Source organism: Bipolaris oryzae, assembly GCF_000523455.1.
Source record: "Bipolaris oryzae ATCC 44560 unplaced genomic scaffold scaffold_33, whole genome shotgun sequence".
Taxonomy (NCBI): domain Eukaryota; kingdom Fungi; phylum Ascomycota; class Dothideomycetes; order Pleosporales; family Pleosporaceae; genus Bipolaris; species Bipolaris oryzae.
In genome coordinates, this window is record NW_006911309.1 from 140872 (window position 1) to 155208 (window position 14337).

Here is a 14337-nt window from a genome sequence, read left to right on the forward strand (position 1 = left end):
ACTGATGATGAGGAAAAAGGAAGAGGGACGGAGGCCGGCTGTGTTTTATACTTGGACCAAGGGAGGGAGGGAGGCGGGGCAGGTCCGTGCGGGAAGGAACGCTAGATTAGTCAGCAGTTGAGGCTGGGAGGCCATGGCAAAAAAAAAACTGTGAGGACATTGGAAAATTCTGCCCTAGGACGCCTGTGCAGTGCGGGCTGTAAGTGGGACAGATATCATAGATGGCTGGTTATCAAGGTCGTGCGGCAGAGTTTCAGTATCAAGTACATAGTAGTACATTATGGCAAACCACATCATACAACAACCACACAGACTCATCACGATGCATATAAAAAGACGATCAAGTGTGGCGGGTTCATGCATGCATTCAAGCTAGCTAGACCCATCCATTCATATCCATCGAGATTCCGTCAGATGGTAAAACATGGCCATCTATCTTTCGACAGATCGCCACGACAAAACCCAGCAGACGCAACCACAAACACTCTAGTAGAGACGCTTGGGAGGGCTCATGGTGGCCTTGATGGTCAAGGAGCCCACGTTCTGCCATCCCTTCTTCAGCAGAGAGACGAGGTAGTTGATAGCCAACATGATGTTGCCAATCAGCTCATCCTCGGTCATGCCAACGTTGCCAATAGCGACACCCATGCAGAGAACCTTCTTCAACTGGAACTTGATGGTGGACTTGACTTCGTTCATCTTGTTGGCAAGATCCTCGTTGTGAGAGACGGGGGTAGGGAACTTTCCGGCCTTGGAGAGACCGGGTCCGAGGAGACGAGGAATCTGCTTAATGAGGGCATCGGAAGCCACGAAAGCGTCGTACTTCTTGGCGAGCTTCTTGATGAGCTTCTTGTTCTTGTTGAGCTTCTTCAAGTCCTGCAATATTTGTCAGAAACATTCAGATGCATCTGGTTCCTTGGTACTCACATCAGTGCTCATGGCATCGACACCATGGTGCTTGGCACGATCGATATCGTGCTGGTCACCGAGAACGCAAATGCTCATGCCTGTTCACTCTCCATTAGCCCATGCCTAGCTCGAATACTCTCTGCCATCAACTTACGAGGACGGGGAAGCGTGGGGAGCTTGATGGTTCCCGAGAAACGCTTGTCACGCTGGGGGTCGTAGTTCTTAAGGCCGATCTGGAGTTCGACGGTCTCGAGGAAGTTCCTCTTCTTGGTCTCGTTGGAGTACTCGAGGAGCTGTTGAACGTTCGTACGAACGCCGGCGACAGAGATTTTCGACATGTTGGCTGATGTGTCTCCCAGAGGATATCGGTTCCTTTGGTGGCTCTGTCAAGGTTGGTGTTAGGGAAAAGAGAGGCGAGCAGCGGTGGATTTCACAATGTGGGCGAGGAGGCGCGCTAGCGAAAACTACGCTAGCCCGCTTTTGTGCAGCTAGGCAACGGTAATCCAATGCGACCACAGTAAATGACGTTGCGAGTAATGCAGAAGGAGCAGAATGGTTTGATATATGAGTCACAGTTTGTCAGGCCATGCATTCCCCTTTTGGGGAGACAAATTCATCATATCCGTACATCCATCTCCCGCCTGTATGTCGTACGATTCCTGTCAGCCACTTCACAAAATGAAAATCCAATGCATAAGGTCGTCGCATACTTCCACATTTCTCGCACGCCCGTAGGCAGAATAACTATAGTAATATACAGTCGCTTTTTGCCATGCATGGATGTGCACTACGCCATGCAATGCCCCAAACTCCTCGCCATGACCATCAGAGTCAAAGAAGAAAAATAATAATGCAAGAAGTAGCACATGCCACAATAGACTGTTGCTACGGGTATCCCGTATGAGAAACCCTAACGCCGAATTCACACCATTTCCATAAGCTAAACCAGATCAAACCAAGGGGTATGTTGCGCACACAGGCCACCGTGCCAAATGGAGTAAAAGCCGAAGCCGTAGATATACAGAAGGCGAGAAGGGGTTGCTCAGGACTACTGGACATAGCCAGGCCAATTGTCAGAACTTACCAAAGAGCTAGTGCATGAGCTGTTGGTTGTTTGCCGCGTCGACAACATTGTCGGAGAGATTGATCAAAAGTTGAGCAAGGCAGCGCTTGGTGGCAGCGTCGTCCCGGAGAACAGAGGAGAAAGTAGCATCTCGGAGTGGCTCAGGCAAGGACTGGCGCAGCGCCTCGCGAGCGCGAGCGTTATCGCTCAAGCTGTCTATGGTGAGATGGAGAGTGGAGAGGTGCACGATAAAGCAACTTACCGGAGAAAGCAACGCACAACGTGCTTCAGTAAGCGAACCGTCTGCTGCTCAACGAGCTGATTGACCATGTTGCTTAAGACGGTGCCTACAGCATAGAAACGCTCGTAGGTTTGGCAGATGTATGCAAGACCAATGTCGTCCAGCAAGATCTTCTGCACAATGAAAATCGCCACAGTCTTACTGAGCTCCGAGCCCGTCTCCATGATACGGAGACAGAGTGGGATGATCTCGGTAGTGAGAAGGAAATTGATGACTTCAGAAGAGTCGTTCTTGACAAGAGCGCCAATTACACCAAGAGACGTAAGACGTAGGTATTCGAAGGGTCGTGACTTGGACGTCGTGTTCAGAAACGGGTACAGGAAGAGCGGAATGTGCGCTGTCGGGTCGTTAGCTAGTTTAATGCAATGCAGGACGTGTAGCATACCACTCAAAAACAAGCCACGGGTTTCAGTGTGAGAAGCTACGCATTGAAGAAGCGCGAGAGCATTACAGACACGGTTAGATGCTGCAGCGGTCAATTGCGAAGGGTTGAGCAATGGGTAAACGGAGATGATCTCTTGGAGGAGAGAAGCCATAACACCTAATGGATAGTCGTTAGCACTGCACTTGAAATGTTGAACATCTGGCGGCCATACCGAAAGAATGCCAGAGAATCAGAGCCAGCTCGGGAACCTGCTCCCGCTTCTTGCTCAACTCCAGAAGCGCGGCCTCCCTGGTAGCAGGCTTCATGAGCTGGGTTACCCATTCCAAAACGCGCCTATTCTCATCCGTCATGCCGACATCGGCTGCCTGGACGTCGTTGGCAGGTCCTCGGGGAACGGCGTTGTTGCCGGGCAGCGTGGAGCCATTGTTGGCCGCAAGCTGCTGGTGGTACTGGCGCTGCGCAGCTGCTTGAACGGCTTGAGCCTGCTGCTGGGCGTGCAACTGGGCGGCCTGCGTTTGATGCTGTCCATGTTGGGCTACGTGATGTTGCGGCTGCTGGTGGTGGCCCTGACCCCACTCGCCGTACTGTTGCTGATGCGCGAGGAAATGTTGCATTGGCTGCGGGTCGTAGCGGTTTCGCGGGTATTGCGGGGTGTTGGTGAAATGAAGTCAGTTGCGCGGATCTAAATAGAAAGCGACAAGCGATCAAAGAATAGGCTGGTGGGTCGAAGGGCAGGCGATGGAGATTGGGGCGTGGTGAGTCTGTTCTGGCTGCACTCGAGAGATGAGGCCGCGAAGCACCCCACTGGCGCGAGCGCCTTGGCGCCTGCGGGAGCTCGTGCTTTTGACGGAGATCGACGGCGCATCCGCATCAGGTGCAGCTTGGGCAACAGTATAACGTTTGTAAGTGCGCCAATCAAAGTGATACGGTGAAGGCGCTGAGGCAGCAGTGAGAGGAGCACGAGTCACCGCCAGGGTCCAGCCAGGTCACGACCCTGTAAAGGGAGGGAGAGAGCTCGATTCACGATTCATTGATATCAGACTTCTAAGATTCCATCTGCTCCGACCGCTCCAACCATTACAGGGCAAATGACAAATGAAATTCGTGGGCGGTGGTTCTACTCATAAGGAAAATCTGCTCCCAAAACCTTCTGAACTAATCGAAAAAGAGAAAAAGAATTACAGTGCATAGTTGAAGTTCCAAAAATTGACGTATGCATGCCAATATCCGAAGTGAAAAAAAAACGTCAAACCCTCTCCCCTACACCCTTTACAACAAAGAGTCATCATAGCCTAAGCTCTGAAAGAATAGTTTGTGCCATGTTCTTGTACTGCCAAGTTCCTCCATCCACCTTCTTAAACTGGATACCATGCAATGTCAACAGAGGGACTTTGACGATCAATATCTCAAACACGAGGTTCATGCTGGAGCCCATGTCACTTTGTACATGCGTCGACGTTTCCCCAGCAGGTACTGCACGTCGTGGTCGTCGCTCGTCACGGTCTTCACTACCATCAGACTCATCAGTGTTCGTGTAGCTGCGGTCTGCGGGAGATGGTCGTGAGCGTGATTTTGGTGTGTTGGGATTGCGCGTCTGGTCCCGTAATTCGTCACGCTCTTTGTCACCACCTATGAAGCCGCCAAAGCTGATTCTCCGCTTATAACTTCCGACAGGTGGTGATGCAGGCGAGTCCATCGCTCTGTTCATGTCGATACTAGGTGAGTGTCGACATCTGAATCCACCTTTGATTTCAGTCCATTCTACACCAAGCTGGTCCAAAACCCTGATCAAGTCATCTTGAATGACAGTGAGTGGCTTTGTGCTGGTAGTAGAGACGCTAAACAGGCCCTTGAGAAAAACGGGCTTGACGGCATCTGGACTCCGGCTGGCTTCTGCTTGCGCTTCGGCGAGTTCTGCGTCCGTCTCTTCGGGCACATTTGCCTCCTTTGCTTGCTCTCTCCTGGCTCGTCGGGCCTGTATGCTCTCTCTTCGCGCATGACCCAAAGACTTCGCCCGCGAGGTCTGACTATGCCGTGAGCTTGAAGAAAGGTCGTCCGAAGCAGCATCGTTGGCTGCTCGAGTCTTGTGCCCACTCATCTCGGATCTGTCTGATCCGCTCGTGGGCGGAGGGTTTCCAGGATCTTCTGAAGATCGTCCCCGTCGGCTGAGTCGTCTGCGCAGGTCTGCCGAGTTAACACTGGTGGAGCGGCCAAGTGCTTTCAGTTTGCGGGCGGCAGTGTTGCTAGTTCCAGGAGGTGAGAGCAATTCGGGCTGGTTGTTGGCGTTTGCGGGAAGATGTGAGGCTGATCCTGCATCGCGGTCGCGTGTCCGTCGAATACTAAAGCTCTTCCTTGGGACTGAAGTTGGGGGTGCAGAAACTGCCTCAGGAGGACCAGAAATCGCAACGGCTGGCGTGGGTGGTGGTGGCAACGGTTCCACCTTTTCCTTGTCATGGCTGCGATACTTTCTAGTACTGAAGCGACGCAAAAGACCAGCGGCAGCTCCCTCCTTCTTTTGCTGCTCGACTTGTGGAGGGAGAACCGGCGGCAGAGTATTCAAATCCACTCTCTTAAGACTATCGGTAATGTCATCCTCACCATGTGTCCTTGCTCTAGGTCGTGATCTCCCGCCTGTAGGCTTCTCGCCCGCCATTTCGTAAGTTGCTGAGTTGGTATACGCAGCTGGTGGTGCTGGGAGGTCCGGCATTTTGAGTGGCTTCTCTTCTGGGGCCTGAGGGATAGCCACAGGGCCTGGGTCAGCGGTCTCGAGCCGCTCACGATCTCTCTTTTCTTTGACGAGGAAGTAAACCGATAGCAGAGGGCTGTATGCATTCACGGGGTCCAAACCTCTCTGAATATCTTCAGAGGACGAGGCCGTCAACTGCTCTCTGCTCCCGATTGAATTCCGCCTCTTGTAAAAGTCAAACATGCCCCTCTTCTTCTCCGTATCTGGTGTCTGTGCGGTAGCCTTGCGTGCTGCCAGTCGCACAGCACGTTGATACTCTTCCGACTGGATCACATTGGTCAATTGTGCGGTGATGTATTCAGTGGTGCCGAAATCGAAACCTTGCATCTTCTCAACAACTTCAGGATCCAGGGGCAGTTGAATGGGATCTCGGTGGGGCAGGTAGTTTTCTGGTGGGCTGTTGAATCCCTTTGTCAACCAAGGATGAACCATGATCTCTGAGAGTGTCAATCGCTGGGCGGGATCCGTCTGCAACATGCGGTGTATTAGATTGCGACATTCTATAAAATGTTAGTACAGTATGAAATACTAAATGGTGACCAAAGCATACCGGTAGAAAGCCAGGGTGGATAATCGACATGGCCCTTTTTGATTTTTGCGTGTAACTGGGGCATGCTCTGGTCGTCAAAGGGTACCTTTCCGCAGACGAGGACGTAGAGGACAATACCAAAACTCCAGACATCGACTTCGGGGCCGGTGTACTGCTTGGCCTGGAGGAGTTCAGGGGCGGCAAAGTACAAACTCCCGCAAAAGGTTTTGAGCTGATTTCGGGGAGAGAAGAGATTGCTGAGGCCGAAATCGATAATCTTGATATCGCCCATTTTACTGATAAGAATGTTTTCAATCTTGAGATCACGGTGGACGATGCTGTTTCGGTGGCAGTAGTCGAGGGCACTTGCAATCTGGCGGGCAAACTTGCGAGCCTGCTTTTCCTTGAGGCGGCCGTGAGAGATGATGTAATCAAGCATCTGACCGCCATTGACAAACTCAAACATCATGTACCAGTGGAAGTTTGTGCGGACGACATCCTTCATGCCGCAGATATAAGGGTGGCTCAGGAGGCTGACAATGGCGGCCTCTCTGGCAGTGCGGACTTCCTTGGAGTGGTCGGCTCGCTCGCGGTCAGCAGCGCTTTGGTGCTGGTCCTGCGACTGGCGAGGCACAATCTTGACGGCGGCCTAGAAGGGGAGTGTTAGCAGAGGCAGAGGCAGAGGCAGCATCAGCATGCCCATGGGCCAGGCCAATGGGCGTGGGACCATGTGGGCAGCGTGCAAAGGGACGCACCTGTTCTCCAGTGTCGACGTTCTTGGCGAGCTTGACCTTGCCCATGCTGCCGGCACCGATTGTCTTGCCTAGCGCCCATGTTCCGGTGGCCGGGGCGGTGATGGTGGTCCTGCGCTTGTTGACGGGCTGCTGTTGCACCGTTCGGGCATCGACAGCTACGCCGTTGATGGGCATTGCGGAAGCCGTCGACGCGTCAGACGCATACCGCGAATGGCTTCGTCTGCTAGAGTCGGGGCGCGAGGGGTCCTCGGAGCGGCGGGAGGGTGGGTGGTGGTCCTGGGCGAGGTTGGACTGTTCGTGGTCGCGGCGGGTGACGTTATTCAGGGCGGGCTGATGATGACGGGCGGGCGTGGGCGTGGGCGCAGGCGCGTGGGAGCTGGGACGGAGCTGGGAGGAGTTTGAGCGATTGGGACGGTCTCCAGACCTGCGCGAGGTGGAAGAGGTGCGCACGACAGCAGGCGAAGCTGGGGCAGCGGCCGACGACATGGCGAAGATGTGCTGGTGCCGGCGGTACACACAATGCAGGGAGCAGACGTGGGCCTGCGAGGGCCTGGCGCACTGGGCGTAGGGCGAGCGCTCAACTCGACCACGTCGGGCCTATGCAGACAGCTTGACGAGATTGCTGCGACTGTGCGAGCTGGGTCGCAGTGGGGACGGTATGTATGGCGGCGGCGGCGGATGGGTGCCAGTGCCAGAGCCAGAGCCAGAGCCAGGGCAAAGAGGCTAGGGGCCAATGCTACCACTCCCTCTGGTGTCGCTGCCGACGGCGCTCTTTGTGCGTGGATGTGTGGGCGGGCGGATGGGCTGGTGGGTGTGTGTACATGTGTAAACACACCGTGGGCATCAAGAGTATGTCAGGCAGTTGGGGGCGACGAGACGGCCGATGCGAGTCTGTGTTCCGGCCTATCGCATGGGGCCTGGTGGTGTTGGTGGACGTCTTGTAGTAGCTATCATGCCGGCCGGCTGCCTGTGTCGACGCCCAGGCCCGCTGCTCCTTTGGGCTGCATGCCGGTGGGGTACCCTCTGCTCCTTTCAAGGCACCGCATCCACCGCCTACGTAAGTACACACACGGTACTACGACTACTCACTGCTACGTACCTACGCACGTCTCCCAGGACCCTACCATGTCCGTCGGCTTGCATGTTGTAATATAAACAAAAACAAGCCTGCCCCGGCGTACAAAAAACAACGTCCAATGCATCTGCGCCCCTACCGACTCTGCTACCTGCTGCCACTGCGGCATCAAGGGTCCCGGGCCTTGGCCGTGATACACACCTGTCCCTTTGGCTGCTAGGCCGGGCGAGCCAGGCACAGGACTACATCATCGGGCCCACTTGTCGCTCTCTAGCTCCCTTTGTCAACGGCATCCAATTTGGGGTGCCATGTATAGGCCCTCTGCTATGATCCAGCAACAGGCCCATCCCGGACCCAAGGCGAGCAGAGTGAGAGTGCGCATACGTCGCAGTCGTCGTCGTCGTCGTTGTTGCTGCCGCTGCTCGCCCTTTGCCCTGCCTGTGCGTCTGAGAAGCCGCAGAGATTGTGACTGCCCCTCGTGGTAAATGACCACCCGAGTTGGAGCCAATCACACACGGCCTGATTAGTCACCCCTGCACTGCTTACTCATGCTCACCTCTGTAACTTTCCCTCTCGCCCCAACACCAACCAGCCGGCCAATGGGAATTACATGATACTGCAGTACCACCACATCCTACCCAACTCTCTCCCACTCCACCCAACGCATTGCGCGACTTGCGCTCACCCAGCTGCAATGGCATACAAACGCACGCGTGCTCCTTCCCCGTCAGACGCCCAGAAGCGCTCTCGCAGAGGGCCTTCCAAGTACGTCTTTCTGGGCACAGAGCTCCCAGAAGAAGAGGCAGACGATGGCGCCTTCGTACCCGTATGGAAACAAACCGTGACCGACGAGCGCGGCAGGCGCAGGCTGCATGGTGCTTTCACCGGAGGCTTTAGTGCAGGGTAAGTTTTTGAGCCTGTTGTTCTGCGAGCGCAAGACTTCTTGACTATGCTAAGATACTTTAACACAGTTGGCTCTAAAGAAGGATGGACTCCAAAGACATTTGTGTCTTCCCGCGCCAACCGCCACAAAGACCAGTCCGCTGGTCAAACACAACGCCCCGAGGATTTCATGGACGAAGAGGATCTCGCAGCTGCAGCTGAGTCGCGCCAGTTGGAGACAGCCCACACGTTCGCTGGTATCGGTGAATCGGGACAACACAACGATGATGGATTGTTTGGTCTGTTCATGACCCAGGAAGAGACCATGGGTGTCAAGCTCGCCCAGAAAATGGGTTGGCGACGCGATCAGGGTATTGGTCGAAAAGTGCGCCGCAATGCAAACCTGCAAGATGGTGCAGCCGGCGCTCATCAAGACTCTGTACATTTGTTCGCGCCCCCAGATGCGCGCATCATGACCTTGCCAAAAGAGGAGGTGCGCCGCAAAGGCTTAGGTTACACTTCGGAGGCACAGCTCAGAGTCGTTGGCGAACAAGCCGAAGATGCATCTTCAAAGTTCAGCCTGCACTATCTCCCAGGCCCCAAAAAAGTGCCCGGTGTCAAAAAGCCCACAGCCAACAAACCTTCCTTCGGCGTGGGTGTCCTCAACGACACTGGCTCCGATGACGAGGATCCATACGAATTGGGCCCTAAGATCACCTTCAACAAGACCATCGGCAAAGAAAAGAAAGGCAAAAAGCCGAGCAAATTTGCCAAACCAGGGGCTGGGGAGAAGCACGTCTTTGTTTCCAAAAAGAACCCATCGCAAGCTTTGGCTTTAATAAGTCGGCCTTCTATAGACGGAAAGTCTCCGCTCAGGGGTTTCGTATTCGCAACGGGGTTTACCGACGTTGCACGCAAGCCAAAATATCCACCCCCAAAGATACCTCCGGGCTGGAAGTCTTCCAAGAATGCGACATCGACTACAGAATCAAGGGAATACCAATCCGTCGCAGACGCAGCAAAAGCATCGACTCTCAACGCAAAAGATCGCTCAGCTTTGCTTGGTGAGAAGCCTCTACCCGGAAAGTCTATATTCGATTTCATACCCAAGGATGCTCGAGACCGCCTTGCAGCCCTGTCAGGCAAAGCCGATCTTCCCCAGGGTCTTGGAGAGTCTGCTCCCGAGGGACATTTGCCGGCAAACAAAGCAGATACAAAGAATTTATGGAACCTCGTGCCTCCTCTTGAGAAGAGCCTCGCTGCTGGTGCCCTTGCAAAAGGTGCGACTGGCTGGATGCCTTATGCAGAAGACTTGGACAAGCGCGCACGCTATGTTGGCTTCCTAGAGCTGCGAGCTGGACTGAAAAACGACTTACCAGACCGTCCCGATGGAGTTTCAGTCTCAGATTGGGTCAAGGAGTTGCAAGAGTTTGCTCATGCAGCACAGGTTTTCAAACCAACTACGGGCATCATGGCATCGCGGTTTACCTCGTCGTCATCTTCTACGATAGGCGGAAGTAATGGCGGCGGTGCAGCTGATGACAATCTTCTAAGGCAACCAGCAGCGAAGCCAGAGGACCCTGCCGAATCGGCCGCAAAACTGGGTATGTATGGTCCGATGACGAGAAGTGCATTTCCTTTCCATCCTTCTCGGCTTTTGTGTAAGCGCTTCAATGTCAAGCCTCCGCCAGATATGCCACCTGAGTTTGATGAGGGCGAAAGCAGCTTCAAGCCACATACTGAGGAAGCAGTGTCCAAAGCGACCATGGATAGGCTGCAGCATGAGTTTTTGACAAATGGTTCTGCTCTTCAGCGCCCAGCTTGGATGAATCAGCCTGCTGCAGCTTCCACTTCACCTGCTGCAGCTACTGACGTTTCCGCACCGACCACTACACAGACGGGACACGCGACTGTGGATGTGGAGAAGAACGATGCACTTTTGAATAAGAGAGCGTCTGAAGATGTGTTCAAAGCCATTTTTGGTGATGACGATGACGACGACGATGATGATTGAGGATGTCAGACTTTGTGTTTGTATGTGCATTTTAGTAGACTTTGATTTAGCCTAGGCATTCTCACGCTTCTCTGTAGTCTGACTCCACCAGTTCCATCTAAAAGACTTTTTTAAAAAAAAACAATAATTTCATATGCCATTATTCTCGTTACTTCATGCCTATATTACAAAATAACCTTGCAAGTCATCCACCAACTCCGAACACGCATCAGAAAAAAAAACAGTTTTCCCCCCACCCTCACACCTTATCTTCTCTCTTCCTCTTCCTAACTGCCAACCACCTCCTCCCCCCATCATACACCTTCCTCGTCCAACTCCTCGTAACAATCTTGCCTTCAAACGTACCACTAACCCAACTAAACAGCACCAACAAGGCCGCACTCGCCCCAAACACATAGCCAAAGCTATGCCAATAACTCGCCATCTCGAACACTAGATCCTTGAACTGAATGCTAAAATACCCCGTCATCAGCGTCACGGGCGTAAACAAAATGGTGATTTTCGCCAGCAGCAACGTTACCCACGTAAGCCGCTCCACACTGTAGGATTCCTTGATAGCGATGAGATTGAAGTTCATCATGACCAGCGACTCCTTCTGGTCCAGACACTCCTGGATCTCGCTAAGCGCATACAGCACAATGCGGTCTTTGAGGCGCTCGAAGCGCACGCGCGCCGCGGAGCTCAGCGCGACGCCTAGCAAACTATCTGCCTCGGGAATGAGGGCGCCAGGGGGCAAAGGGGTCGTCATGATTGCAGCTGGAGCCTCGCCGAATGCGTAGGTGGAAGAGAGGGATGCGTCGCCGGAGAGGATGTGCGAGTTCTTGAGGGATGCGAGGGTGACTTCTTGTTTGCGGAGGACGCGCTCGATGATGAGTTCGTAGCTTTGGTAGACGCGCTTTAGGACGCTGAGTTGGCAGCCAATGTGGTGCAATTGGTCGACGTGAGTCAGGTTGGCTTTGACGAGCATCTCGCGACGCAAGCGGTCGAGTTCGGCGCCGTAGCCTTGTTCGCGTCGGGAGATGATGTCGAAGGTTGCGCCCCAGTCTTCGAAGAGGTAGTAGAAGAGCAGCCCGGGGGCGTCGGTGGGGCGGTGGGCGGTTTCTTCTTGGCTTCTACCTAGGCGCTGGCGGAGGGGGAGTTGGACGAGGGCAGCGTCGCGGAGGGGGGTGGGTGCTTTGCTGAGTTGGCGGAAGACGTTGACGAGGTTGCGGCGCGTGGTGAAGAGGGTGCGCAGGTCTTGGGCTGTGAGGGTGCCGTTGGAGAAGGGGAAGGGGTCTTCGGAGATGGAGATTACGGTTTTGCCTTCGCAGAGGGCGAGCCAGTTCCAGACGCGACTGCCTTGGGGTACTTCGCGGCTTTGGTCGTCCCAATCGTCGTGGTGTTGTGTGTTTACTGGTTTGCTGCGTACGTTGTATAGTGCGTTGTAGCCGATACACATGTCTATGCTTCAGTTAGCAACATCCTTTTCCTTGTATTCTATTTCATTGTGATAGGAAGTTGCACAAACTCACATCTTCGACCCTTGTCCACAGTGCTCCAGTGCCATACATCATTCACCAGTTGGTAGTGGCTCATGTCCCGCACCATCTCCATCTGTGTAGACTGCATCATGCTTGTCATACCGATACTCGACTCTTCATCCAATATCTCTTCGTTTGCCTGTCTCGCTCTCTCCCTTACCGAAGTGTCCTTTTCACCACTGCCTGATTTGTGCGATATCAGTGACCTCAGAGTTGAAGAACTCTTCTTCGCTCGCAACGAAGTCCCAGTGCGTGGATTAATGGGGTCACTCTTCATCAGGCCCATGAGACGTGGTGTAAAGTCAAAGTGCGTGGCCAGTGTCCGGATCAGATCCTTCTGGTTGTAAGGCATCCAGATGTGAATCCATCGTGTGTGCAGCTCTGTCGGCCGTGGTGCGTTCAGCAACGTCTCATACGACTGTGCATCGAGATCAAAGGCACAATAGGCTTTGTCTTCGCCAAAGTCGATGCAGAAGTTGTTACTCCGGGGATCTCTAGTCTGCCGATCAAACAAGTCAAAGTTGCGTTCTGAGTCGAAATCTCGGAAGCAGTATCGGATGTTTTCGTCTTCAAGATCCTGGTAGTAGGCTGGAAGGTCCTCTGCAGGTGATGCGGGCCTGAAAGGAGAAGCCATGGCTTTGGGTTTGGAAGTCGGCAAATGCGGAGGCTGTCTCATGGTAATGGTAGTGATGGTAATTAGCTCTCTTGCTTAGATGACGATCATATCCACAGGGTGTAAGGCTGGTGATATGAATTTCTGCTGTCACGTTCGGTGATCGTGGGTCGTGTGTATTGCTCAACAGGCACGTCACGCGGCTTCGTGGGCAGGCAGACAGGCACCTGAACAAGAGTCTCACTTTGTCGCAAGCTAACCAGCCTCGCGACTGCTCGTGCTGTTTTTTTTTTCGATTTCTCATCATGATTCACTTACGAGAGAAGAAGTCTCGTACGTAGGGTTAGGCTGTCCTCAGGCAGTACAAGGCTTGGTGTCGCGATCGGTGCGTTTCTGAAGGGTGACCTCGCGACCACATCTCGCCCACCCACCCTTGCTATGGGTGTTGCCTTTAGTAAGCTACTCTGACGAAAATAGTCTCAAGTACAGGCGGAGGCGGCTGAAGTGCTGAGATGTCATGCTTAAGCACCACCCTTTGTACACGGAGAGCATCTGGGGGAACCCACCAGCCATCTCAATGACGTAGCCCTCTCTCACATGTGACACTCGCAGAAAATAGATCGCAGATAAACGAAACCTCAAAATCCTTACCTAGCCCATTCCCCCCCCCCCTCCATGTCTCGATCAAGCACAAGACAAGATCAGCCTGACTCGAACCAAAAAAAAATACGCCTCGCACCACACGCTAAACTCTCTGTTCCCAAGATCCCTACTTACCTCGGCCAAAAGCGGATTGGACCCTCAACACGACCAACTCACAAAAAGTCCCACCCAACTAAGTTAAATTGCACTACCAAGGTAGCTTTCATGCGGCGGCGACGAACGAATATACCAGAACAGGCAACTACGGCGTAATCACCATCGATCACAGCATCTGGGTAGGGCCTGAACACTCGTTCATGGTTGCCCCCTGGGGCGTGCAAACCCAACCCCACACACCCATGATTCGACCGTCACCCATGAAACTCTCTTTCGCTCTTTGCCCTCTCCTTTTTTCTTCCCCGAATAAGTAACTTTGCAGTATATGTGTGCGCAAGTGAGAATGTTAGATATTAGACTGTGGATTACTGTCGTGCCCCAGGCAGGTTGATCCTTGTATCTTTGGGGGAAGGAGGGAGGGATGGGGTGGCTTGGTTTTTTTTATTTGATTTAACTTACTGTAGATCATAGTGGTAGCAGTGAAGGAGAAGAAGAAGAAGAAGACGGGAAGAGGGAGGGAGTGGGGGAGGGGAGTGGGATGCGCTGTCACTTTGCACATATTTGTATGCGAATGTTGTTGTATGCGTACACATATACAGGTGACGATTCTGGGGCAAAAGCAAGGGAAAAAAAAGCCCGAAGACCGGCCGTCCGACGGAATTCTTACTTCACGGAGCGGGCGGTGGTGGCGGACAAACCACAGGGGTGGGGGACGGACGGAAGAGAGGGAGAGAACTTCTGGCTGCCCCATTTTCTTGCGGGAGTAACAACCCGGAGCAAAGAGTA

The 14337-nt window shown here is 53.6% G+C and overlaps 5 protein-coding genes across 5 annotated transcripts; 1 reads left to right on the top strand and 4 right to left on the bottom strand.

The window, feature by feature from the left end:
- Positions 1-486: 486 nt before the first annotated feature.
- On the bottom strand, positions 487-1247 carry COCMIDRAFT_89917 (uncharacterized protein; the record flags this gene model as incomplete). Its single annotated transcript, XM_007687759.1, has 3 exons — positions 487-876; positions 928-1007; positions 1064-1247. The coding sequence occupies 3 exons, from the start codon at positions 1245-1247 to the stop codon at positions 487-489; spliced, it is 654 nt and encodes a 217-aa protein (XP_007685949.1).
- Positions 1248-2000: 753 nt separating this feature from the next.
- On the bottom strand, positions 2001-3272 carry COCMIDRAFT_89922 (uncharacterized protein; the record flags this gene model as incomplete). The annotated part of the gene is made up of 4 exons (XM_007687760.1): positions 2001-2184; positions 2235-2610; positions 2659-2814; positions 2870-3272. The coding sequence occupies 4 exons, from the start codon at positions 3270-3272 to the stop codon at positions 2001-2003; spliced, it is 1119 nt and encodes a 372-aa protein (XP_007685950.1).
- Positions 3273-3943: 671 nt separating this feature from the next.
- COCMIDRAFT_3510 (uncharacterized protein) lies at positions 3944-7174 on the bottom strand (the record flags this gene model as incomplete). Its single annotated transcript, XM_007687714.1, has 3 exons — positions 3944-5904; positions 5955-6582; positions 6689-7174. The coding sequence occupies 3 exons, from the start codon at positions 7172-7174 to the stop codon at positions 3944-3946; spliced, it is 3075 nt and encodes a 1024-aa protein (XP_007685904.1).
- Positions 7175-8457: 1283 nt separating this feature from the next.
- COCMIDRAFT_89872 (uncharacterized protein) lies at positions 8458-10659 on the top strand (the record flags this gene model as incomplete). The annotated part of the gene is made up of 2 exons (XM_007687761.1): positions 8458-8666; positions 8721-10659. 2 exons carry the CDS (start codon positions 8458-8460, stop codon positions 10657-10659), a joined length of 2148 nt encoding a protein of 715 aa, XP_007685951.1.
- Positions 10660-10897: 238 nt separating this feature from the next.
- Positions 10898-12813, bottom strand: COCMIDRAFT_89887 (uncharacterized protein; the record flags this gene model as incomplete). The annotated part of the gene is made up of 2 exons (XM_007687762.1): positions 10898-12051; positions 12171-12813. The coding sequence occupies 2 exons, from the start codon at positions 12811-12813 to the stop codon at positions 10898-10900; spliced, it is 1797 nt and encodes a 598-aa protein (XP_007685952.1).
- Between the last annotated feature and the right edge of the window lie 1524 nt (positions 12814-14337).